Here is a 25,849-nt window from a genome sequence, read left to right as displayed (position 1 = left end):
ATTTCGGCATGCTATCTCATTCGCTCCGGGGAATGCTTACATGCAAGCGACTCAGCGCAATTCAGGAAGAAAAAAAGAAAAGAAAAGAAAAACTTTGATCTTTGCACGCCAGCTGTTCGCTCCGTCTCTTTGCTCGGGAGATCGATATGCGACTTTCAGCATCTTGGTGCCCAGTCCCAGCCAAACCTGCTAGAACAAGACATGGGGAGAGCTTGATAGAGATTCAAGGTTTGGTTTTCTCCAAACCAAGATCCAGTCGCTTTTCACCTTCTTTGCCCCCCCCCCCCCCCCCCCCCCGGCGAATACCCATCATCATCCTGGTCAAGTCTTTCAAAGATCAACGGGATTTTCCAGCCGGGAGGGTTTGTGTCTCGTGACTCTAACGGTCCATGTCAGCTGAGGATGGCGTGACAAAAGAACCATAACCCGCGCATATCAGCAATCTAAATCTTCCACCAAAGGTGGAGGGGATCATCCGACTTGTTGTGTTCTTCTTTTGCTGGTGGTGACTTACTGGGTCTGTTGATCTACATGGTTATGGTCATGGGTCAAGAGCTTGGTTTCCTTGTTGGGATTTGAATGGATCTGGGGTGGCTCTGTGGGGTATGCGCGGACTGACGTCAAGGGTTCTGTCTGTGTCTTGATGTTGAGAGTGATCAAGTCTGGTCAGGTCTGTGAGTGAAGGATGATCTATGATGAGTTGCCCTGTCCGTGATGCGATGCTCTAGTGATCTTGGATCAGCGTCGCCGTCTTGTTTTCCGGTGAGTGGTGGGGTGGAGGAGAATGGACTTCTCGCTGGGATGAATGGGGTGTCCCATCTTGGCTAACCTTATAGGAATGTTGCTCATGAGCCATGCTTCCGGCGGCAACTATTTTGATGTGTTCGATGTTCCGTCCGGTGTGTCCGCGCTACGACTGCGATCGATGACAATGACAACATGAGCTCCGAGAGCTGGAAGTGACATTTCGCTTATCGCGTGGCGCGATTTCATCCATACATCGATACGTCATCGGATATACACGTCAACTGGGAAATGAGAAATCCGACGGGAGCATCCTGACCGCGGATAATGAGGCTACATGGAGAGTGAGCTGTGAGGTAGCAGGATGGGATGCGGTTCGTTGGTCGGGTCTCGCCCGGAGAGTCGGATAAGCTACGCTTCTGTCTTCCAAGCTTAAGGGATGCATGGTGTCTTGTCTGCGTTGCAGTCGTGAGGTTATGGAGCAGTCGGTTTTGTTGGATAGGTATGTGTATGCACTGCTACGAGTGCGTCTGGAGTCTGCAGTGTTGCGTTATGGAACGGTCGTGCTGAGCGCGAGTAACACCAGTAGCATGGACAGACATGGCTTCAAAACCGTTTTCAAGAGAGGAACCGTTACCTCCCAGGGCGAGCGAGGCTTATAGCTCATCAACATGGCTGGCTTGGTGCATCAGCAGTACAGCCTGGTGCTTTCTTGTCTTCGATGCTCGTCACCTTTCGTGTAGTATGACAGTGCACATCAGCTCATCTCTGTACTATTTGGGAATGTACCTCTGCTGAGCATTGTGTAACTGATGTGGCTGACTGGCATGTACAATTCATGGAACCGAGTCCCTGTGTCGCTATTGACTCTTTGGAGATGGCAGTTCACAAATAGCTACATCCCTACACTGCCTTGGCAAGATATCACAACCTATGTCAAGTTGTGGTATCCGATGATGTGCCTGAATAGCAGCATCAGCTTGCGAGTGATGACCGCAGTCTCTTCCTACGTGTTACGTTCAATTATCTAACTACCCGAATGTGTCCGTGTCTCACTCTCAATCAGCCACAAGGCGGCCTTTCTTCATCAGAGCACCCGGTGTCCGTCTCGAATCACTCTCATATACAAGGATAAAATCAAATCTCCGACTCTCCAACAAGATACAGGTCCCTCTATCCTATCTAGTTAATCTTTCTAAGCACGCATCTTTGGAACAGGATGTACCATTGACCTGATGCGTTCGCTAAAGAACGACTCAAGTATATAGTACATCATGTCTCCTTCCGCAAGCACGCTTGACCGACGGATCAGCTCGTATATGACTCAGAACCGTTGCACGAAAGTCCATGTTCGCGATTTAATATGAATCTGTGGTGGCTATGTCACCAACTCAATGTCTCTATCCACTGGGTGGTAGAACATCAACCGTGCAAGTATGAAGTACCGTTTGGCTCAAGATAATATTTAGTCACACCTGTATACATGTAGCTAGTCTGTATTGGACTGGTACGGTTATATTCAGTTTCTGTTTCTTTGGATGTTTCCGGTATAATGACGCCCCCTGCCATGGGCTTCATAGGGGCTTGGGATCTCGTGAACATGATGGATCCAGATACCTGATAGGTAGACTTAGCACTCATGTATCCGATATCTGGCAGACATATGAGCTCTCGATGTTCGACTCGCTCAGGAGAGCCTAAGAAGTTACGAATCGCGATTTTCGCGAGAGGGCGAGAGAGAGAGAGAGAGAGAGAGAGAGAGAGAGAGAGATACAGAGGGTAAACAAGCACATGCATTACTGCTGCCGGTAACATTTGCCTCGCGATCGGGATCAATCGCTTGTTTCACAGTAGTCGATCAGCTTTATATATATCATCGGGAGCTGCGGCTTGGCCACTATAGAACCACACCACAAGACGGTTAAGGAGATGGCCGTGGTTCACGCACGTTGGATTTGACATCCTTCATGATCTTAGGACCCCATGGTCCTTGAGAGGTTACGGACCGGAGTTCGACCAGGAACATATAGTGACAGATCTTCCTCGAGCGAACGTGGTGACATCCGGCTGGTCAGTGCTCACACCCCGCTGTGCAAGATCGAATCGATTCTTCGTCAACGTCGTACAGAGCTTGCGGGTTGGCGCGGAAGTAGAGTTCCGAACTCGTTCAGGTGGCTTGGACTCGTAGCAAGATTGGATAACTCAGGAATGGGTGATATGGAACGATTTCTTGATTCCTCGGTGGTTTGCTGGATGGAATAGCTAGGATCTCAAGGTGCGCAAAACTCACTTGGTGAATCGCCTCGGATCACGTGGTTTGGATTGCTCTAGAACGCCGACAGGACTGCAGGACCGGTGGAATGAAGGACATCGAATGGCTTTGGATGGGATTGTCGGTCGCATGGCTGGTTGGTGCCAGTTGCATCTATTTTGAATTCAGCGATGTCCGGATTTCTATTAAGAGATGCAATTCCTGCGCAACGAGGGATAGAGGACTTGTTTAGCTCTTTTCTGCCACGTGGAAGCTCTTTTTGCCCCCCCGTATAGTGTCAAGGAAATAGCTCCAGATCACCCAGTAGGAATCTCCTAGGTCCGTGGGATGGGTTGTATAGCATCTATAGTTAACTTCCTAGCTACTTTGAGCTAGTAACTAGGTTTAGCTTCGAGATAAAGGTTCCCGCGCACATACTCAGCAAAATATAGATCCGCACACACAAACCTTCTCAACTCGAATCCCATCATTAACTTGCCATATCCGGTCTACATCGAGACTTGAATTGAATCCTGTGGTTTGGTTTGGAGGTAGGAAATGCGCTCGTTGACCCAGGTACTAGCGATTGGACCTGCTAAGGATGAATCAAGTTGACCTTGTCATTACATCATCCGCCGATGATCGACTTGGTCGTAGGGCTATGGAGCCACATTCACCATGAGACACGCCCACCCTGTACAATACCACGGCGCGAGCATATCTACCACAACCACTTGCGCTTTTTGCTCGAAGAAGGCGGAAGGCGGGTGTCTCTAAGACTTATGAATCAGGGGACTGGCTCTTATCAACCAATCTTGCAGCACCATCACCAATAAGTCTTTACATCTTATGTACATTGCTTTTTTCAACAATCACAGCATCGATCGCCACTATCGCCTTATCCTACACCCTCTACACCGTGATTGGCAGCGATTGACAGGACAAAGCACCCTTTGCAATGGCGATCCGAACCAAGCCGTCGCCATAGGAAGATTTGATCCTCAATCACAATCACCGCCCGGGACTGAACACGGATTCCGGGGAAAGGATTGATAACCCGATAACAACAACCATCCAACCCGTGGTGCCAATGATCAAGACCAGAGGAGCAGTGTGCTTATCGCAATGATGCGCAACGGTTGAAAATCGCGCTCGCGTGACTGGTTGACAGGACATGAGGAATGATTATTAAAGCAAAACAAGTGAGAAACAAAGTAAGGTTTTTTTTTTTTTTTTTTTTTTTAGACTCCGTGCTGATAATGGGTGTCGTGATAAGAGGGTTCGGTGATGAAATCGCGATTGTGATGGAGGGTGGCCGAGGAAACGTGAGAAGGAGCCTGCCTATAAAGACACCCTGGTACTGGCTGTCCTTTTTCGCTTTCGACCTGGATCTAACAGTCCATTCATCGAAAGGCGAATCTACCCGATACCCCAGGGGTAACATGAATCACGTTCGTGAGGACGAAGAGGGCCTCTCTCCAGGATTTCCCTCGGCAACTGGTCTGGGGTCGGAGAATGCGGAGAAAGAAAGAGGAGATGGATCGAAACCACCAGTCAAACAGCCTCACTTTATCGTCGCTCTCGGAGTTCGGGCAGGAGGAGATGAACCTCGATACTTTCTTAGATGATAACAATGGGTTTCAGCCATTTGCCGGTCGATCGATAGGGCAATCCACGACTGTGATTCGATTGTGTCTCACACGCAACCCCCTTTCTGGTTGATGACTGTGAGGACAGATTGCAGGGTTGCAGGTACGACCCAAATGTTAGACATGGTTCCTTATCTTTGACAGCCGTCCTCAACGGATGTCAATATGCAGAGTTATCAAGGCGATCGAAACCTTCGGGGACTGGGACGGCCAAGAAAGAGGTGAGCACTGCAGTACATAATCCAGGCCCATCCCGGGCTTGTGAATCTCATTTTCCTTCCTGTGTCTCTTGAGTGAGCGAGTAGAAGTGTTTCAAGCTCGTCCTGACCGCCATTTGAAGTGATGATGCCTGAATATGTTGCAGTGTGGTGGGGGATGGAGGTTTCCTGTAAGGGAAACTGAAAGGGGCAAGCTTGAACTTGGAATGCTGCTGTTGGGCACTCTTTGGCTGCATCGGCCTTTTCTTCTTCTCCCAATACCTTCTTGTTGTGAGGCCGGATTGTCTATCGTCGACATCCAAGGGATACTTTTGCTTCCTCTTATGCGCCACAGCCTACTCCACACTATTTTCCCACACTATTTTCCCACACTTTCCCCCATCCAGATCCCATCCATTGCGGCTCGCCAACCCAGCGATCCACCAACCATCCACCATCCATGATCCGTCGATTATACCCTCTAACTACAACCTACTACCTCTGCACATCCCACCCCACCACCCGTCAGCCTAAATCCCTCCGAAGGTCGAGACAGGTTTTGGTCAACACACTTCCCTTCTAGTCACGTCACGTCCGGTCCTCCTCCCTGAGGCCACTGCCCGTCTCTTTCTATGTCTGACTCGATCAGAATGCTGATCAAGCCGCCTACAGAGCTTCAGGTCGGGTGCTCGGAGGCCGACTTTGAACCTATCGCTTCGTATTGCAAATGCGCCCGCAACAGCCGCATCATGTACGAATAAATAAGTAAGTAAGCCTCTGACCAATCTGACCAATCCTGCAGTCAGCATTCAACAAACCTGGCTGCCTTCTATTGGGGTCTTAGGAGGACAAGCCATCCTCGTCCTCATGGTGCAACCGACACAGGATAACCAGGTGAACTCTGTCACACTCCACATCCATCAACCCGCCTGCCAAGCAAAGGATTCCTGGATTGGGCATTCCGCAGCTGAAGGCTTGGAGAGGATGAAAGGATGCGTGAGATGGCGGATCAAGCTCAGCATCTCGGGAGCGGGTTAGTTTGGGGGAGGGGATAAACTTATGGGGTACTCCGTACTCCGTACAACCAGCCGGTTTCGTCCTTCCGTCATCCAGCAGCAATGACGAAAATCCCATAGTGTCGGACCCCCAAGAAGTGGAACTGAGCCGTTCTATCACTATACCCATACACATTATGGATGGATGAACTATCGTCCCTCTACGCTGGGTAAAGTCTGCATTTGCCTTCTCCTTGGTCAACTACCTCCGGTCGGTGGCGTCCTCGCTTGATTGTCCGTTGTGAATGTTGCCTGATGTTTTGTTTTTTTTCTTCTTTTTTTGGCTGTTTACTTTGCCTCACGCACGGCAAGGGAGCTTTAACCGACCACCTCCCCCCTTGAAACATTCATCCATACCTGCCGAAGGTTGATCCCGATCACGTCGACCAGGCTTGAGAACATGCTATTACGACGGTGGACTTACTCGAGCAGGTTAGACCCAGGCACGCCCGATTGTTCAGTTGGTCAGTGTGTTAATCCAGGGTGCCGTCGGAAGTTGGAGAGCTGCATCCGGACGAGAAAGGGAACAACCCTAAGCCGTGCTTGCTTGCGTGGCTGTCGTCTCAGATCCCTGCCGCCCAGGCTATACGGACTATCTTATAGTGGATGATGGGCTGTTATTGGACGCCTCTTGGATAGTTTGACTCTGGTGGGTTGACGGAGGGTTGACGGGGGATGACGGAGGTTGGTGTGGTGGTGGTGGTGGTGGTTGTTGATCTGACCCGCGATCTCGAGTCATGGAACTGAACTCAAGCTGAAGGGTGAGTGCCTCGCTCCGAGGAACCACGCATTAGTCATCCGGAGATAAGACGAACGGACCAGTCATCCATCCAACAAACAGTTCAAACACTCCCCCCCTTCTACGGGTTGACCTTCGCCTCCCTTTCCTCTTCCAGCGCCGAACTCTATAATTGCCTTTGCCACTTCACCTTCCCACTCATGTCATTTGCTGAACGACAGATGTCTCGTGCCATGGGGCAAAATTATCCACATTCACCCACACACATACATCACCCCCCTTTTTGCATGTGAGCTGATCCTCTGCCTTCTTTCCCTGCTGATGCTGTGTTAGTGGACTATTATGTTGCCTTCCTCTCACCCACCCCCCCACCCCCGCTGTTCCGGACGGTCGCTTGTACTCAATCCTGTACTTTTGATCGATGCTGGTCGACACAGAAGCCGAGGTCACGATTACGCTGCCTAGCTCATTTACCCGGACAACGATTGGTCCCGATGACCAAGGCTAATTACACTCTTATCAGCTTATCTGTGACTTCTTATCTCTGGTCCATTATGGGTCGTTTAGCGTGGTCGACACCGATTATCAAGCACTAGCGCGGTGGACCTCGCGGTCGTTCCTCGCGTGGGGCCGAAAGGGAGCAAAACGTGCTCTAGGAACTTTGTCGTTTGGAACAACGGGGACGGTATGGCCCGTCTGGCGGTAGTCAGTAGCCAGACAGAAGTCCTGTGCTCTCTTGCCCGTCTTGTTCACTGGACCCCGGACTCGACACCGACCGGTGATGAGGGCTAGTTAACGGTTACCGTGGACGACCTGGCCACGGCTTGGCTCTATCACATCCTCCATTCTTTACAGTACGCCTAGCTCCGCCGGTCTCGCCACCGCAGGGGTTGGGATGACGGGGGTGGATGTGTGGCCGACTCTTGCTCCGTGCTTTTGACACCGCGATGTGCACTGTGCTTCGGAAATGCGAATGGGTCCCCTCTTGAGAAGGATGACGATGATGTTGAGGACGATGATCACCAGCGTCATCATCAGTTTGAGCCGGCATGTCCAGCACTACTCTGAACCATGGCTGTCGAGCCAAGTTGGATTGATCTGTTATCACCAGAGCGCGAACCGACTCGGGTATTCTTCGTGACGCGATCTAGTAGCTGCATATCCGAACGGGGATCTGGCCATGGAAAACTACGATGCCGACCGGGATGCCAATTTGATTGCTTCAGACTGATGTGTCTGTCTGTCTAGGCCGCGCCTCTCTTGCCTCTAGACGCTGGGCTTGTGTTCGAGGTAAAGTTAGCCATGACCCGCCGTGCAGGGTGGATCTGCATTCATCAACCTGAATCGTGGAAATCTCCATTGATTAATATTCCACAGAGTGGGAATGGAACAGAAGGGAGGGGTTGCGGCTGTAGGGATTACACTCGTAGCGTGGGTGGCCATTTTCCCTCCCATGCCAGCAGCTTGTGTTCAGTACTGCCGCCGGTTGTCAATGCTTGTTTTCTCCGGCTGATACGCGCTTGAAAGGGGTGTGACGAGCGTGACATTACCCACTTAGATTACCGGGTCATACACGGGTTCGGGTAAGTTAGGGATTTTGGGCAGCTCAGCCTTCTCGGTGAAGTTACATAGTAGCAGAGTAGTACAGTCAGTGCATGGGAGACTTGACTACTGTCCCGGAGGACGGTCCTCCCACGGTTTCCCCCCTCCCTCCTCCTCCGTATGCTGTTGCTACTTACCTGCTACTGGACAGGCACCTGCTGCCTTGGGGTTAGCTGCAGCTTTGTGGGCGGGATTTTTCCGAACGCACCCCAACATCAAGCTTCTACTCTTCCGGGCACGAAAAGCCAGGGAGCATTGATCACTTTCTCGGACTGTGAGGGTGTCTGTCCAATGCAAGAAAATTATGTCATGATCTGATAGCCATCGCCATAATTAGAGCGAAGCTTGGGGACTTGACGTCGACGACCGGTTGACTGCACTAAACCCACAAATCCACCGTGCTCGGGAGGGAAAAGGACAGCAACCTTAATTTGAGCGGTCGTCAAGGACTGGCTCCAAGCCATGTGCTTGACCGGGCGGTGGTCCGTCCTATTCGATCAAAAGAGGGTTTGGGACTTGGGAGGGAGCAGTGTGTCTCGTCCGGACCAGACGGACTGCCCGAACGAAGTGTGTCCCATGGTCCCGCCCCGCCGTGCACAGGGACACCGACTGAGCACCAACACACTCTATAGTTACGATGCACGGTGCGATGATTTCGTTGGGACTGCCAGTGGCTGGTAGCTTGGTCCCTGCTTTTTCACTCTAGTCACTCTATCCCTCCCTCCCTTCCCCCCGTTCGGTGAGACAGGCATAGGTCCGGGTTCAGGCTCACCGTTCTGTTTCTCCGATGAACGGCGCCGCCGTTTCCTTATCCCATCCATCAACGACCTCCAAGGCAACAATGGCGATAGCTGCGCAGTCCCAGTATCTCAAACTCACCGGGCGAATCCTAATTGCAGCTTCGCTACTCCAACAGCATTAACCGATGCAGTGGCTACTCCATCGGCCCCCAGAAAAAGGAAGGATGGGGATTGGTCCGACATGCATGTAAAGCTGCATTCTCTGTCCCTGTTCGGATTTGATTCCAACAAGGTGCTGTTTAGTCTGTTACTAGTCGAGAGGGTACGTAGTTAAGGTCGCGACTACTCGGGGAGAAAGAGATGAGAGAGGGGCAGGGGAGGGCGCAAAGACGCTCAGATCCCCTCTGTCTCGCGCCGGGCATAATTATAATGACCCTAGCTATAACTACCTGCGATTCGGCCGGTCATCAGCAGGGGAGGGTCATGGTATAGATCCACTGGCTGCAGACAACAACACCAGGTCACCGGTACCGCTTAGGGGTACAAGGAAAGGTCTCCGTGAAAGATCCGATCTCGAACGACGGAAACTCACATTCCCCTTCCCCCCCCCCGTCCCTCTATACACATGCATGCTCTTATTTATCTCCATAGCATCATGGTTCCACGAGTGAACGCAAGCGAGAAATCTGAGGGAAAGTGAAAAGGACATTCTGTCTGCGCGGGAAAGAAAAGGGCGGGGGGGATGCGGAGCGAGTCAATAACAGGTGGGAAATCCCATCCCGAGGCTCCCGACTGAATCATCCGCTGGGAGGACGTTTACTGTATGTATGTGATGCACACTGCACTTGGTAGTTAGGCCTTTTGACTGTTGACTACACGTCTTAGCAGTGAAGACAAGAAACAATGGCTTGGCTTTTTTCCGACCACTTTAATTTCATAGTAGTATATGTACTTAGCAGAGTAGTTCGTATAGCCTGCCCACTCTTTTGCCCCCCTCCCTCCTCTTGCTGCGTTGGACCCAAAGTACCTACCCTCCCCACATCCGGTTGGTTATAGTTGCTGGAGAGGAGATTCACTGGGTGTGATTGGTGGGGACCGAGACGACCACAGAGGAAGGATCCGGATCGGTTTCTCATTTGGGTCTTGGGTTGGGTGTAGGTGTCTAGCTCGGGGAGTGGGGATTTTCTAGGTTGGCTTAAGACTTGCCTACGTGTAGAACCTTTCCCGTTTCTTCATTTCGTTGAAAGGGCGACCGTGTTTGGGATTGGCTTTAAGGAAAGGAAAAGAGAGACAAAAGAAGACAATATGTGTCGGTGTCAAAAGTCTGATGCCACTCTGCAACATGACTGACTGAGGTATCCTTATATGTTGCAGCAGATGATCACGTCGAGGAAAATACCAGATTGGGGAGGAGGGAGGGGGGCAATACTTTGTCTCTTTCATGATACTGAGTGATGGCAGTAATCCCCGGGAGGCGGAGACCAGTCAAAACCGAGTAACAAAGTGAATCTCAAATCATAACCAATTGTTCGAAGTTAATCTACCTGCGCAGCTTACTTTTTAGTGCTGCTGGGTCTTCGAGAAAGTCGTTCCCCTCCCCCCCCATCTAAAATAACCACTAATCCTCGGGTTGAAGGTTTCGGTAATACTGCGGTATGGACTAGAAAGAGAGATACAGACTGTATTTCCTCGTACTGAGTACTCCGTACTGTCCCTCTTTCTCACTCTCACCCTGGCCCTGCATCGAGCTTACCTTACCTTAGATTTCCCGGCCACGGCAGTGCTTCTTTGGATCTAAAAAAGAACCTGCCTAATGACTGCACTGCATTCGCCTAGTGTCTGCGCTTACTGCATAGCTGGATGGAGATTGCCTCCATCCTGCCTGCGGATCTAGGCCGAAAGACAGACACGGACGCGGACTAGCATTGAGAGGAGGGGCAACGGAGAGACCAGAGGGAGGGGGGGGGGGAAGAAGCAATACCCTTCAGGACAACAAGCAACAATGAATGGCATACAGAGAGAGAACTGGAGGTTGATACCCGACATCGCAATGGATCAGACCAGCTATGGAGTATGGATACCAACCACTACACTAAATCACACTTGTATATAAGACATCATCCCGCAACGTCAATGGGGAGGTTTTAGCTGGGATCTTCCTCTTTTGTTCTTCTGGGTTTTCTCTGGCTTCCTCTTCTCCTCTCATTCTCTCTTGTCTTCCGCCTTGTTCGCCTTGTTCGCCTTCTTCTCTCCTGGCCATCGATTTCCGCCTCCAGGCCTCTTTTCCCCATTAGATTCAGCGGAACGGAGACTCCATTTAAATTACCAGACCAGACGCCCGCTGCCAAGGGACAAATCAGAGACAGGCAGCCCGTTCGCTCGGTACGGGAGGTGGATTCGGTCTTGCCCCCCAATTTAACCTATTGGCGGACCACTGGGATTGTCTACTTTTGCCTAGGTTATTAAGTACAGTAGGTAGGTACACTTTTTTTTCTCTTTTGGACAAGAAACGAAGGCCGTCTCTCCCCATTGGCAAATCATTCGATTCTAAGCAACTGCTTGCCGTGAGTCTGAAATAATAATTAGATCTCAATGTCTCGCTTTCCTTTCCCCCTCCTTGATTAATGATCGTGTTGTGTTTCGATCTTCATCGTCATCAGTCATCGATTTGCCTCTTTTGTGCCGGAGACTTTTAAGTTACTGACGGGTTGTCAGACTGGAGACTTACTTCTAACTACTACTAGTAGTCATTACATCCAGCCATTTGATCCAGGGTTTCTCCTCTCTCTTCAATTCTTGTCTTCTTCTTTCTCTTGCATTACCCTCGTGATTCTTCTTCTTCTCTTGTTGGACTTTTCATCTGTTCTTTTCTTTCCTATTTTTTTTCTCTTCTTTGCCTCGCCCATTCCCATTGTTCTTGTTCAAGATATAGTTTCCCACCGCGTCATGTGTTGGAGGGTCTAGCCCCTCCCATCCCGTCAGCCATCAGCATCAGCATCAGCAGCAGCAGCAGCAGCAAATACCGACAACACAAGACAACACCACAGCCAAAACTCCATTCCACTACGAGTGATCTGCTGTCCATTTGACCATTTACCCTTTCGACAAGGCAACCCGGCCCTGTGTAATTGCGACCATCCGACGTTCTTTGAGGGTGGGGAAATTCATCAAGGTGGAACAACACGGGGAACTCTTTTTGTCTTTCTCGGTCTTCTCACATCAGGCTTTGGCTCTTTCTCATACCAGGTATGCACGCACCATCCATGGATTGAATCAGGAAAAGCCGGCGATAGGGCCAGGGACTTGCATCCTGCTGCGATCGAAGGCAAAATCAACGGCCGTTGATTGATTCGATTGATCTCACCATCATCATTTGGTTCTTCTTTCTTATTCTTCTTTCTTTCCACTAGAAAAGTAGCTTCGCTTCTCCTGCACCTCCGGCTGAACTGCCGTCCTCCTCTCCTCCTCCTCTTCCTCCTCGCCTATTTGGGATTGTTCATCTATTAATATCGGATCCCGAAAAGAAGAGAGACTGTCTGCCTTTTTTGGGGACCAGAACTGAGTAGGTTATAACCTTTTTCTACTGTCTTCTTTTGTTTTTGCTTTCTTTTTTGACATATTAATACTTTCAACCTTCTCTCTCTTTCTCTCTGCACCCATCCCTACCTTACATATCATCATCCCCATTTGATCCCTACACACTGAGAGTTTGCTGGGATCTCTTTTCCGATTATTATCCGGAGAATTGACCACCAGACGGTCAGAGAGCCAAAGGAAAAAAGAGAGTTGCAGAGTGAGTTCGAAAGAGTTTGAATTGAATTAGTCGTGGTTTATTTATTTTATTTTGTTTTTGGAATATTCGTTTAGGGCGGGTAGAGAGGAAATCTTTCTTTGAAGTCCATTGTTGTTTCATGGCTCGTGCTGCCAAACCAACATTCACCCGGCCAATCCCCCCCCACCTCCAACTGTACTACTACTGCTTGCTCTCTGCTGCTGCTGCTCTTGCTTCTCCGACTCTTTCCCGTCTCTTTGCATTTCCTCCTCCCTCCCTCTCTCACTCTCTTTTTGCACTTTCCGTCTTCCTCTCCGTCTCCCTCGCGCTCTCTCTCTTTTTCCCGTCCCGGGTTTTGTCGTCGCCCGTTGTCGTGGTGGTGTCGAGTCGTGTCTGATCGACTCTCTCCGCACCGACAGTTACTCACTCATTCACTCACTCATCAATATCTCTTTTTTCTTGTCTGTTCTTCCTTTTCTTCACCTACACGTCTTCTACTTGTCCAAAAACTGGTGGTGTGTTCTCTCTTCCCCATCCTTTCCCTTCCAATCAATCAATTCCCTGCTGCTTGTTCGCTGTTTGGTCTTTCTTGGTGGTTTTTCTTTTCTTTTCTTTTTTCCCTGTTCCCCCCTCCACTACCACCCACCACCACCACCAACCACTACTGCAATTTCCTCCCTCCCACTCTTCCCTTCCACTACTATTCTTATCGCCTTTCCCGCTTGGTCCCTTTCGCCCGTCTTTCCCGATTGCGCTTTTCTGCAGCTCTTATCTGGCCCGGGCTTCGACTCACTCTCTCTCTCTCTCTCTCGACTCGCACTAGTTCTTTCTGGTCGTTTTCTTTTCTTTTATTATAATTCTTTATTAATCACTTGAATCCGTCAGATTGCCCTGTTTCTGCCCGGTCTGCCCCTCGTGGGCCCTGCCAATAGCACTCGCCCCTCCCCCCAATCCCACACCCAGATTCGGTCATGATGTCTGGGTTGAGTGGTGTGCGACCGACGCAATCCGCGGCATTTGCCTCGACCTTACATTCCGCCGACCCCGACCGCCGCTCCTCCACCACCACCACCACCTCTAACAACTATCGTTTCCCTCATCCTCCCTCGTCCTCTCAACTTTCCGACGATCTCTCCTTCGATTCTCCTATCTCGCCTGCCGATTCCTCTCAGGCTCAGGACGGTCTACTCCACGACTCGCTGTTTCCCGAGTGGAAGTCCCCCCGAGAGAGTAACGACTGTCCGGATGAGATGCAAAGGAATGACCCTTTAGCAACCCAGATATGGAAGCTCTATTCTAGGACTAAGGCTCAACTCCCCAACCAGGAGCGTATGGAGAACTTGACCTGGCGCATGATGGCAATGAGTCTGAGACGCAAGGAACGGGAACGCGTTGAGCAGTCTAGGTAGGTGGCGTCCGCATCACCGCCTCTCCCCCCCCCACGGTCGCTCTTGCGGCAATGATCGCTCACATATTTCTTCCCCATGCCAGCCTGTCGACGAGACACAGCATTTCGGGTCCGAGTGGGATCGCCCAGCTACGTCTGGCCGACCGGACGCCAGTCGCCTCGCACCAACCCTCCACTACCGACCTGGCCGCGGATCCCATGAACCTCGACGATTTCATTGTTCCCTTCGAATCTCCTTCCGATCACCCCTCTCCTGTCACAACCAAGGGCGAGACAAACTCGGCTGCTATTCCGATCAAATCCACTCGAAAAGAACATCTGGTGGAGCCAACCCCCGTGCCCGCCTCGTTTACCCACCCTCCTCAAGACCAGCGGAAGAACAGCGAATTTGGCTACGTGCCTCGTCGGGTCCGCAAGACTAGTATTGACGAGCGCCAGTTTTTTGGTCTCCAGGTTCCCACCCGCAAGCGACCGGCCGAAGCGTCCCCGCAAGTGCCACCCCTGTCGAACGCGATGTTGGCCCACCATGACCCCGACCTGGCAGGTGCTGTGCCCGACTACACACTGGATGCGTCGTCGGCGTTCGGATTGCACCACGGCAACCACCAGCCCGCTCACCCTTCCAACCACACTTCTCCCAATGTGCCGTTTGGCTTGGATACGTTCAACCTGGGCGATGATCCGATTCTGACCTCGGCGGGTCCCTACCAGACCAATTTCACGTTTTCGCCCAGCGATTCGCCCATGACGTCAGGAAACCCGTTTGCCAATTTGTATGCTCACACACCCGTCGCCTCGTCCTTGAACTCGACCGATTTCTTCTCCCCTCCACCTTCAGGGTACCAGTCGACGGCCTCGACGCCGCAGCCGGCCTATGATGGCGAGCATAACCTGTATTTTGACATGCCGTCGATTGATGCGCGTACGCAGCGGCGGGTTCCCAACTACGTCACGCATCGCACGTCGAACCTGTCGGCATCGTTGCAGCCACGTTACATGTACAACCAGGACCAGTCCCACCACGCCAGCAACCCTCCTTCCTCGATGCACTCTCCCGGCTACCCTATTCCCCAGCCGCAGCACGTGGATCCGACGCAGGTTCTGGGCGACTTTGGCACGGGCGCTTCCCACGCAGCCATGTTCAGCTTTGGGGCTGATTCGGACAACGAGGATGACGATGGCAACCAATTTTCCGACCGCGCCGGATTGGCCATGCCCAACGACTTGGCTGATGAGGCTGCGGACCTCAATGCAGGGATGCAGTGGGATGGTCAATTTCCGGGCTCGTTCCACTCGCTGCCTGGTTTTGCGGCTCAGCATCGTAAGCATGTGACTATCGGGTCGGCGGACATGATGGATACTCCGAGTGAGTGGAACCAAGGCGGCAGTCTGGGCCGGACGCACGGATCGGCCGCCTCGGTCAGTGAGGTCCGCAATCGGGAGCAGGATCCCCGTCGGCAGAAGATTGCACGCACGACCTCCACCCCGAACACTTCTCAGCTGTTACGTCAGAGCATGAGCGCCAATAATACCTCTCATACGTCCCCCAACACCCCGCCCGAGTCTGGTTTGAGCAGTGCCGTTCCCTCCCGTCCGGCCAGCCCCGGAGGCTCCAAGAACGGTGAGAGCAGCGGGCCGACTACCTGCACGAACTGTTTCACTCAAACCACCCCCTTGTGGCGTCGCAACCCGGAAGGGCAGCCTCTGTGTAACGCCTGTGGCTTGTTCCTAAAGTTGCATGGTGTGGTGCGCCCCCTGTCACTCAAGACGGACGTGATCAAGAAGCGCAACCGCAGCAGTGCCAACAGTTTGGCGGTCGGTACGTCGCGGTCGTCGAAGAAGTCGGCGCGCAAGAACTCGGTGCAACAGGCGAGTGTGACCACGCCCACCTCGAGCCGGGCTCAGAGTGGCACGACCTCGTCGGAGTCCCCGCCTGCAATGCCCGGGGGTCCGCCGTCCTCCAGCCGTGCTGCGGGAGTGGTGCCTATTGCAGCTGCGCCTCCGAAGTCCACCCCGACAACATCCTCCCCTGGTCAGGCTCGCACTTCGGTTCAAGTGGCGCCTAAGCGTCAGCGTCGGCTGGAAAAAGCCACGGACGTGGACGCTATGGATGATTCCAACAAACCGAGTCTCTCGTCGGCGGGTCGTTCGAAGGTGGTGCCATTGGCGCCGGCCATGCCCCCTGCTGCCGCCAACCCTGTCAATCATAGTATCGCCGGTGGACAGGGAGCGAGTCAAGAGTGGGAATGGCTGACGATGAGTCTGTGAGGGCAGCTCATTACTTGCCTTGTTTTTTTCTTTTTTTTCTTACCTTAATCTCGATAATCGTCGACTGTTGATACATCTCATTGTCGACCACCCTATCAACACTCCTTCAAAACCCTTACCATGATATAGACATGATGACCACGTCGACTTCAGTCTCCGCCGAATCCAAGCCGATTGCATATTCTCGCTAGCCGAGTGGATGCGCAGTGTGACTGTTTCTAATGAACTCTTTCTTGAGTCGACACGTGGAATTTCCCTTATCTCTTTTCGGGGGATGGCCAGAAGTAACAGAATAATGGCGTGATGTTTGTTATCGGGCGAAAGGTGAAAAGATCCGGATGATGATGACCGTCGCTCTTCTCTTTTTCTCTCCAAGGGCGGAATTATCAGCTTGATGTCGTCTTCTTTGTTGTGAACTTTGTGTGTGTGATTTGTTTTTATCTTGCTTGATACAATCGCGTCTGTCCCGGCTTCCAGTCTCTTGTTTTGTTTTGCTTTTTTCGTTTATGATTTGGTTCTATTTATTGAGACTTGGGACCGGGCAGAAGTGCGCATCTCATTGTTTGGTTTTTGACCTTTTTTATATGCGGATAGAGTTTCATGGATGAGTTTATGCTTTATGTGTATGTCATGGCTTCTTTTTATGGTTTTGTTAGTGGGTTTAGTGGAATTCGAGATTGATGATTATGGTATTGTTTTTGTTTGGTGGGATAAGGTAGTAGATCTGTAGGTCTGATTGTGGTCTAGGGTGGTAGCAGGGGTTCAGGTAAGAATATTAGTTGTATTGGTTTGCAGTCTAATGTCCAGTCTAATCTCGCGACTGCTAAAGGCACCATCCTCGCCTGGAGGATACTCGGTATCCATGATCTCCCATCCACACTCAAAACTGAGTCAGTCTACCGCATCTTCACGACTGCCGATTCCTCTCGTCTTGGCTTCACGACTCCGTCCAAACCGAACCCGGAAATCCAAGGCGAAGACATGGATGGCAACGACCCATTACCCCCAATCTCACACCTTCAATCTGGAAAGTCCAGTTTCCAACCCCGTCAGTCCTAAGTCACCTTTACGAAACATCAATCCCCTCCCGCCTCGACGCCCATCGCACAAGCCAGCCCCATCGTATGCGCCACCATGCCGACGAGCACGAGCACATGCCAGAAGGCATGGGACGACCACAGCATGAAGACCTTACTGTGCGGGTACCATCGTTCGGGGATTTTATTCTTTTAGTGGGGGTTCATTTTAGCCTTTTTGCTTATGTGCGTGCTCTCCACGGCATTCTTTTTGGGTATGTCTATAGGGGTGATATCCAATTCTTGCGCAGGAGGGGGAAAACTAACCAGATACACCACGGCGCCGAGGATCAACGCCATCCCCTCGAGGGCATACCACCCCACGCCGACGGCGAGGAGGTAGCGGGCGTCGTGCAGGAGGTACAGGTGGGTGATGGGGATGAGGGCGCTCAGGCCGGTGAAGATGAGGGCGGTGACGCGGAGGGTGCGGTGGGGGTCGTTTCGGTGGGGATTGTTTAATGTGCTGGTGACTGTGGTGGTAGCTGTGCTGGTGGTTGTACTGTCGAGTGTGCTGTTGACTATGTTGTCGACTGAACAAGTGGCCGTAGGTATACGTGACGATGAAGCCGCCGCCGCAGCAGGATGAAGATGCAGACCCAGCGAAGGGAGGGTGAGGAGGATGGTCTGTAATCTCATCCCCGTCGTCATCACCATCATCACATTCAGTATCGCTAGCAATTGTGCTCTTCCGCTCCGCTCCGGCATAACTCTCAATGCCATGTCTAGTAGGTGAAGGGCCCTCAACTCACGATAGCAATATAAACATCCCGCCACCACCTTCTCGCCTCTTCCTCCCCTTCCACCCCGTGGGCCCCCACAAACGCAGAATGCAACCCCGTCACAAAGTTGCTGACCAGCAGCCCCAGGATCCCGCAGTAGTCCGCTTTCAGCGCGTAGGCCGAGTGCCCGTTGTTGGCGTGGTAGGCCGCCGATAGTAGTAGGCACGCGGTGGAGCTGAGGATGTGCAGGCGCGGTAGGTCGGGGGCGAGGACGGCGAGCGTCGGGAAGCACAGCGCCGGGAGCAGGTGCGTGTAGATGTTGAAGGTCTCGTGGTGGAGGGTCGTGTAGGTGGCTGGGTGGAGCCAGGTGGTTTGTTTGGGGAGGGTGTAGTTGGTTTCGGGAGGGAGGGGTGTTTGTTCTGGGGACTGGGGGAGGGTGGTGGTTGTGGTGGTGGTGTCATGGTGTCGGTGGTGGAGGACTTGGGATTGCATTCTTGTGGATTCGGTTTCTGGGGATGTTTGTGGATATGGATATTTTAGGGATGAGGGGGAGAGGAGGTTTGAGGTACAGGAAAAGGTGGTTGTAGGGTGTTGAGGGGGTTGATGATGGGGGTTGGATGTGTGGTCTTGTTCGGGGGGTTTTGTCGGGTGGTTCTGGCTGGAGAGAGTAGGGTAGGGTAGGTGCTACTCGTGTCACCATTGGGGTTGCATGCTTTCCTTTGGGGGGGAAGGGGTGTTTGGATGGGTATTGAATGTGATGGGTTTTAATTTGTGTAAGCATTTGATTGTCATAGTGTAATCGAGTTTGTGTGCAGGCAATCGAGAGGAGTTCTTGCTCTAAGGTATCGGCTGTGGTAGGACGAGATGGATTCATGGATCTACAGGGGTGTCTATAAAAGACACCCACTTTTTAATTATGGTCTACAGAGCATGTTACACCTCACCATGTTCAATTGCAATGCCTGCTATCCACTACCCCAGATGGTGTCTATACTCCTGCCAACCAATCACGACGCGACAAAGTGAATCTCACATGACCTCACGTGACGGTATAAAAATTCCACGGCCAGTCGCAATCCAGCAAGACAACGACAACCAGCACATCTCAATCCCTGAACACGCCGTACGGAGTCGAATATAATCACATCCTCGGTAGCCCCCTAATAAACCGACATAATGGGCTCCAGCTCCAAGAAAAAGAAGGAGAAACAGAAGGATTTCCAAGTACGCGTCCCCCACCCCCCGGTCATTTCCATGCACCCGATCATCCATACTAACGCAACCCCCCTAGAAAGCCAAACTAAAAGTCGGCAAAACCAAAGCCAAACCCGACAACTTCACCGACACCAGCTTCAAAGCGAAGAGTACTCACCCCTTTCCCCCCCGGAACTCTCAATTCTGTTCTGCATGATACTAACCAAGAAAACAGGCATAACCCTAACCCAACAATCCCTGACGCTAACCGCGCCCACAACCACCACCCAATTCACGCACCACGTCTCCCTGCTGGGCTCGAAATCCGACGCCCAGCGCCGCGACTCCCTCGCCCACCTGACGACGCACCTCACCAACAGCCGCCCCACTGCGGGGGGAAGTCTCCCGCAGCCCGTGAGTACCCTCCTCCCGACCCTGTCCCCGCTCATCCTGGACGGCAACACCGGCGTGCGCACCCAGCTCCTCAAGCTCCTCCGCGCCCTGCCCCCGCGCGACGTCGAGGACCACGTCGCCCAGCTCCTCCCCTTCATCCGCGCCGGCATGACCCACCTGGCCGCCGAGATCCGGGTCACCGCCGTCGAGGTGCTGGCGTGGCTGGTCGAGATCGCCGGCCGCGAGGTCGTCGGCTGCGCCGGCGGCTGGATCAAGACCCTCAATTGCTTCCTGAGCGTGCTGGGCTGGCACACCGAGGAGTCGTCCAAGTGGTCGGCCTCGCGGGCGGCCTTCGGGAAGTCCGGGAGTGCCGGGCGGCCCATGGTCAAGGTGCTGGGCGTGTTGGCTGAGTTTTTGGAGGCTGGGATCGGGGCGGGTGAGGAGGGGGAGGGGGAGGATGTCGTGATGGAGCAGGGTGTCGGGGCTGCTGGTGCTGCGGTTGGGAACTGGGAGTTCCCGTTGGCGCAGGTGGAGGCGCATATGCTTCCCGAAACGGCGCAGCCCTATGTCTATCTGAATCTGTTTGGGCAGCCCAGGGATGAGGAAGGCGAGATGTATGAGACCCGCGAGGATCGGTTCCGGGTGTTTGCGGCACGGTTCTTGAAGGCTGTCGAGCGCGGGGTGGAGAGTGCCAGGCAGGATGGCGGCGAGGTTGGTCGCGCGTCGTCGGCGGTTAGTAAGGTGTTGAAGGAGGCGCTGGGGTATGCGAGGGGTGCTGGGTTGGAGGTTTGAAGTGTTTTCTGCATTCTTTATCCGTGGTATTGGCGTCTTTTATGGATTGTAAAAAATGGACACGTTGGGTTTTTCTTTCTCATAGACTTGTGGGGGTCATAAGAGGAGAGTTGGAATGATGTACTACACTGTACTCTGGCTGCCTCGGGATCAACTACACTTTCATCTTCTCCTGTTCGTGCAACGCCTCGTCCGAGCCAGCCGACACTCCCTCCACGGGTTCCCGCGCCTCGTAGATCTCTTCCGCCATCACAGCCCTATCAATCAGAGACTCGCGCGCCGGGAACCAGAAGGACAGCCCCACGTACACAATGCTGGTGGCCACAAACCCCAGCAGCCATCCGAACTGATACGGATGGACCCCCACCCCGACCGAAATGCTACTGTTCACAGAACTGATCAACCCCGGAAGACTCGGGACCACCCCCACCAGAAACCCGACAATCGCACGCCAATTGACTCCCCATGTGTACCGGTAGATCGGGTTGTATGGCTGGTATAATGCCAGAGTGTCGTACTTGCCGCGTTTCAGCACCCAGAAATCCCACAGCATGATCGCTGCAATCGGCCCCAGGAAGATCGCATATGCCGACATGAAGTTCATAAAGTTGCCCGCCGACTCGAGGATCTTCCACGGCACCAGCGCCCAGGATAGCAACCCACAGATGATCTGGCCCCGCCGGAGGTTGACATGCTCCGGAAACAGGGCCATCAGGTCATTCGCCGCGGAGATGGAGTTGGCAGAGATGTTGACGCCCAAGGAAGCCAGCAGAAACGAGAATGCTGCGAAGAACCGACACGCTCGGCTGGACCAGTGGCTGATCAACTCGATCGGATCCCAGGGGATCGTGCCACCATAACGGGCCTGACCCGCCGATGAAGCGGCAATGCCAATGAATGAGATGAAGGTAAAGATGATCGGCAGCATTGGCACGTACAGCAGCTGCCATTTGGGGGTGACACGCGAGTATCGAGAGAAATCAGACTGCTTCTCGTTAGACACTTTTCGCAGTTCATTATCGTCATGGAAAGCATACCTGATTGACGCTCAGAGTGGCGTAGTTCCCCAGAACCGCGGTCATGCTTGACAAGAATACCCAGCTGTACTGCGAACCAGAGACCATCGGCTTCTGTGCAAACATATCCCCTCCACCCTCGGCGACAAACGCCCAGATCAGGATCGCAATCCAGGCGATCGGAACAATGATCGACTTGGCCACGAACAACCATCGCACTTTGTTCGGGTGGATGCAGAGGAACGGCAGCTGAATGAGCCAGAAGATAAAGTAGCTCACCATGCCGTTCGTCGTGATGCCCTGATCCTCGGGGATGTCGTTCTTCAGTCTCAAAAAACTGGGCCAGATGGCGCCAATCATGACCCGCACCGCATTACCCCCGTTGACGTTCTGGATGGCGAACCAGAAGAGTGCCAGGATAACTCGGGAGATGATAGCGACATATGATCCCCAGAAGCCCCAGCTGGCTCGCGCGATCACCGGGAAGGGAACATGATAGATCGCACCCACTGCTCCATTTCCGGCAATGACAAATGACATAATGAAAAATGATATGGCGACAATGGCCAGCGACTCCCGCCAGCTGAGACCGACAGCAATGATGCTACTAGCAAACTGCCATGTGGCTGCATTGAAAGCATCAGAAATCCAGTAAGCTAACCCTAGTCAGCTGGAGTACACAAAATTGATGTAGGATAGTCCTACAGATGAAACTGAGAGGGCCCCATTTGCGGCGATGCAGGGGCACCGGGTCGAGGTCGAGGTTTGTCCACCGAGAATTGCCCTCTGCAAAAGCAGATCTCGACTGGGCCACATGAAGATGAGGCCGAGCAAACTTCATATCTATCGATAGTTGTCATTCGTCATGGACTGGGATGCTGAGGAGGTGTCGTTCCCGGTCGAGAGATGGGTGCACAAAACGGATGATACTGGATACAACGTAAGGGATAATAAGATTGTCGCACACGCTGTCGCGCCCCAGTGGAGAAGCAACTGTATGTGGCCCGGCGATCGACTATAATACCCTGCAGGCTCCTATTGATGATCGATGGCCCAGGGTCAGATAAGCAAGATAAGCGCCCCTGCTGGATGATAGCTGTGGCGACCCACGATTGGATGCCACATGCGATCAGACAGTTACAGGCCGATAAGAAGGTCGGAGGGCGGAGGGCTCCAGTAGGTGTCAGCTCTTTCGAAATGAATTTGGGCTGGTTTAAAGCTCTTTGTCGTGTGCTCGTTTAGAGATAAACTCCAACTTCGCCCGCTTTGAGCATCTGGATCGATCCATGGGTGGCACTCGGATAATATGAGCTTAATGATTGGCTCTCATTGGTAGGGACCATCGTCAAATCTTGCATTCAATGATAACTTATTCGATAAAGGTGAGTAAGACATTGGAGGGCGTGTTGTCGAAGTGACACACGAATGTCACCATTGTTCCGCATGCATCACGGAGGCGAGTTGGACGGTCGAGGCTTGGCAAAACAACAAGAGATTTGATGATGATGGTGAAAACCATCTGTCATCCCTCCCTATCGACTGCAGGCAGTCAACCCATGGCACAAAGCATTGTATGGTGTAGTGTAGCTGATAGATAACGGAAAGGATCTCCGAGATGAGAGAATGGAAGAGGGGAAGGAACATGAGGTGGATCGCGTGGGGTGGAAGTAGATTGTCATCAAGCGGGGTCACTCCTCTTCTTGCCTTCGCTCCTCTCTCTCTCTCTCCTTCTACCCAAACCATTTCTTCATCGCAGCCGTTTCTTCTCAATTTACCATAATCGCTACATCTAAGTTGCTCACACAATGACTTTCAGCATTTCTGAGGCTAGATCTCGCTTTCCTGCTCTGAACCAGGAACAGGTCTTCCTCGACAATGCCGGAGGCAGCCAGGCTTTGGACTCGGTCATTGAATCGTAGGTGATCTCGAAACACCGTGGGATGAACACATTCTCATTTGACTCTAATGCAGTATTTCGACCTACCTCTCGAGCACCAACGTTCAATTAGGCGCCTCCTACAAAATAGCCAAAGCGTCAACTGCCGCCTACGGTCACGGCTACGAAGCAGCAGCTAAGTTCATCAACGCAAAGCCTGAGGAGGTACGAGGCATCGACTTCAGTCTAGATCAACTCTGATGGAGCTCTCCCTAGATCTGCCTGGGAGTTTCGACCACGCAGCTCCTTCACAATCTATCAACCGCCCTTGACTTTCAGCCCGGAGACGAACTTATTATCTCGAAACTGAACCACGAAGCCAATTCCGCTGCTTGGGATAGAATCGCCACACGCCTGGGGCTGACAGTGAAATGGTGGTCGGCTTCCGACCGTCAGAATCCCATCTGTGACCCTGAGGAGCTGAAAGCGTTGCTCTCCAACAAGACAAGGCTCGTGGCGTTTCCACACGCCTCGAACATCACCGGCACCATCAGCGACGTCAAGCAGATCACCACATTAGTGCATCAGTATCCCCGAGTATGAGTTTCGTGACACCATGTTGGGGCTACAATCTCACGTCTGCTAGGCCCTAGTGTGCGTCGACGGTGTCGCACTCGCCCCACACCGACAGGTTGATGTTAAAGACCTTGACGTTGACTTTTACGTGAGTGCGAAGCTCATGGATGGCACATCAGCATATGCTGACAAGGACAGGCTTTCTCGTGGTACAAAGTCTACGGTCCTCATATGGCCCAACTCTACGCTGCATCGCGGATCCATGACCAGATCAGCCCTCTGTGCCACTATTTCAAGTCCACAGAAACACTCGATCTAAAGCTCAATCTCGCCTCGGCAAATTACGAGCTGACGCAAAGCATCCCTCGCGTTCTCGAGTACTTCGGTTCTGATTTCTCTGCAGCGTGGGATCAGATCGCTACCTTTGAGGAGAAGCTACAGAAGATCCTTTTGGACTATCTGAACGAAGAGGGACGTATCACAATCTATGGAGAACCGTCAGCAAGCAAGGAGCTTCGGGTTCCTGTCATCAGTTTTGTGGTGAGGGGGATCAAGAGTCAGGCTTTTGTGGAGGAGGTTGAGAAGCGATCGCCGTTTGGCTTCCGAAGTGGGCATATGTATAGTCACCGTCTGGTCAAGGATATCATTGGCTTGGATGACATCGAGGATGGTGTCGTGCGGATCAGTATGCTGCACTATAATACGGGTAAGCATCGAGTTGTTACAGAGATCGAGCAATCTGCTGACCTGAGATAGAGGACGAGATTAATTCGCTTGTGAAGGTGTTGCGGGAAGTCGTTGCCGCGATATAAGCCGCCATAGCCTGTCATCTCCCATCGAAGTTCCAGTCTGATGTTAGTCATTAGTCGATCCAAATAGACTGGAATCATCTTCTTTGAACCAAACATGTCGCTTTCAAGCCAGAGCTTTGTATGCTCGAATGACTGCTGAACCTAAGATGCGCAAACAGCAAACTCGCAACACAGACCGGACGTAGACAGCAGGTAACCTAACTATACTATCTTAGCTAATTGTGACTAGGGCTTTCAAGTATACTAGTCTCTTAGACTAACATCTCGTTCACGTAGCCAAACCTTCCAGTCTCAGGATATCACTCCCGCGAGCTTCATAGGGGTAACATCGTTCCCGTCAATGTAGGCCCAACCTAGATTCTGGTTGGCATGAAACGCAAATGTGTACTACATTCACGGATATTGATTTCCAGTCAGCCGGAAAAATTGACTGATAGGCATTGACAAGATAAAATATCCTATCCGCACATGGGGCTGTTCGATGAGCGCCAAAATACCGATGCTGTCGCTTTGGGTGTGATTTGCTCGCAAGGAATCATTCCTGTCGTCGCCCCTCGTTCGCCTTACCTGGGTGAGCACAGTCCGTTGCATTCAGGCGTTTGTCTGACATCTATGCGAGCCCCAGAGCGTTTCTCTTGTGCGTCATCTACGAATTACCATTCAATCTCAAATTAATCCCACTCGACTTGTTCACGACAACCGAGTACAAGTTTAGGGGACCGTGTGCCTTGCCTTTCCGTCCCATCTAGAGGCAAAGCTAACCTCTTGCTACAGCTTGAGTGTCGCAGCCATCACTTTTTGTTTGCCATTGCTACTAGACCTCTTCGCATTTGGTTGCAATGGTATTGCTGACTGTCTCATACCCACTCTTCTCGTCCGGCCAATCGATTGGGCAAATGTGAAAGCAAATACGGGATTACATGGTCTTAGCATAGGCAACTCATCAACGCAGAGAGTACCACCATAGCTT

The 25,849-nt window shown here is 52.2% G+C and overlaps 6 protein-coding genes across 6 annotated transcripts; 3 read left to right on the top strand and 3 right to left on the bottom strand.

The window, feature by feature from the left end:
• Window positions 1-3,770: 3,770 nt before the first annotated feature.
• Window positions 3,771-4,227, bottom strand: BO72DRAFT_450483 (uncharacterized protein). The gene has a single exon (XM_040945265.1). The coding sequence runs from the start codon at window positions 4,169-4,171 to the stop codon at window positions 4,007-4,009; it is 165 nt and encodes a 54-aa protein (XP_040798814.1). The 5' UTR covers window positions 4,172-4,227; the 3' UTR covers window positions 3,771-4,006.
• Window positions 4,228-13,723: 9,496 nt separating this feature from the next.
• BO72DRAFT_461060 (uncharacterized protein) lies at window positions 13,724-17,484 on the top strand (the record flags this gene model as incomplete). Its single annotated transcript, XM_040946500.1, has 7 exons — window positions 13,724-14,154; window positions 14,241-16,421; window positions 16,555-16,631; window positions 16,802-16,845; window positions 17,020-17,048; window positions 17,173-17,191; window positions 17,221-17,484. The coding sequence occupies 7 exons, from the start codon at window positions 13,724-13,726 to the stop codon at window positions 17,482-17,484; spliced, it is 3,045 nt and encodes a 1,014-aa protein (XP_040798813.1).
• Window positions 17,255-18,712, bottom strand: BO72DRAFT_488035 (hemolysin-III family protein; the record flags this gene model as incomplete). The annotated part of the gene is made up of 2 exons (XM_040948018.1): window positions 17,255-18,125; window positions 18,251-18,712. 2 exons carry the CDS (start codon window positions 18,710-18,712, stop codon window positions 17,655-17,657), a joined length of 933 nt encoding a protein of 310 aa, XP_040798812.1. The 3' UTR covers window positions 17,255-17,654.
• A 611-nt stretch (window positions 18,713-19,323) lies between these two features.
• On the top strand, window positions 19,324-20,599 carry BO72DRAFT_529944 (IPI1/TEX10 family protein; the record flags this gene model as incomplete). The annotated part of the gene is made up of 3 exons (XM_040950271.1): window positions 19,324-19,444; window positions 19,512-19,584; window positions 19,650-20,599. Exons 1-3 carry the CDS (start codon window positions 19,397-19,399, stop codon window positions 20,597-20,599), a joined length of 1,071 nt encoding a protein of 356 aa, XP_040798811.1. The 5' UTR covers window positions 19,324-19,396.
• Window positions 20,600-20,753: 154 nt separating this feature from the next.
• Window positions 20,754-22,456, bottom strand: BO72DRAFT_461057 (nucleobase cation symporter-1 family protein; the record flags this gene model as incomplete). Its single annotated transcript, XM_040946499.1, has 3 exons — window positions 20,754-21,584; window positions 21,637-22,277; window positions 22,321-22,456. 3 exons carry the CDS (start codon window positions 22,454-22,456, stop codon window positions 20,754-20,756), a joined length of 1,608 nt encoding a protein of 535 aa, XP_040798810.1.
• Window positions 22,457-23,308: 852 nt separating this feature from the next.
• BO72DRAFT_450474 (putative aminotransferase) lies at window positions 23,309-25,099 on the top strand. The gene is made up of 6 exons (XM_040945264.1): window positions 23,309-23,530; window positions 23,587-23,716; window positions 23,768-24,088; window positions 24,138-24,215; window positions 24,266-24,773; window positions 24,824-25,099. The coding sequence occupies exons 1-6, from the start codon at window positions 23,421-23,423 to the stop codon at window positions 24,877-24,879; spliced, it is 1,203 nt and encodes a 400-aa protein (XP_040798809.1). The 5' UTR covers window positions 23,309-23,420; the 3' UTR covers window positions 24,880-25,099.
• Window positions 25,100-25,849: the final 750 nt, after the last annotated feature.

Source organism: Aspergillus fijiensis, assembly GCF_003184825.1.
Source record: "Aspergillus fijiensis CBS 313.89 unplaced genomic scaffold BO72scaffold_45, whole genome shotgun sequence".
NCBI lineage: Eukaryota > Fungi > Ascomycota > Eurotiomycetes > Eurotiales > Aspergillaceae > Aspergillus > Aspergillus fijiensis.
Note: the sequence above shows the minus strand (reverse complement) of the source record. Positions and strands in the feature narration are given on the sequence as shown.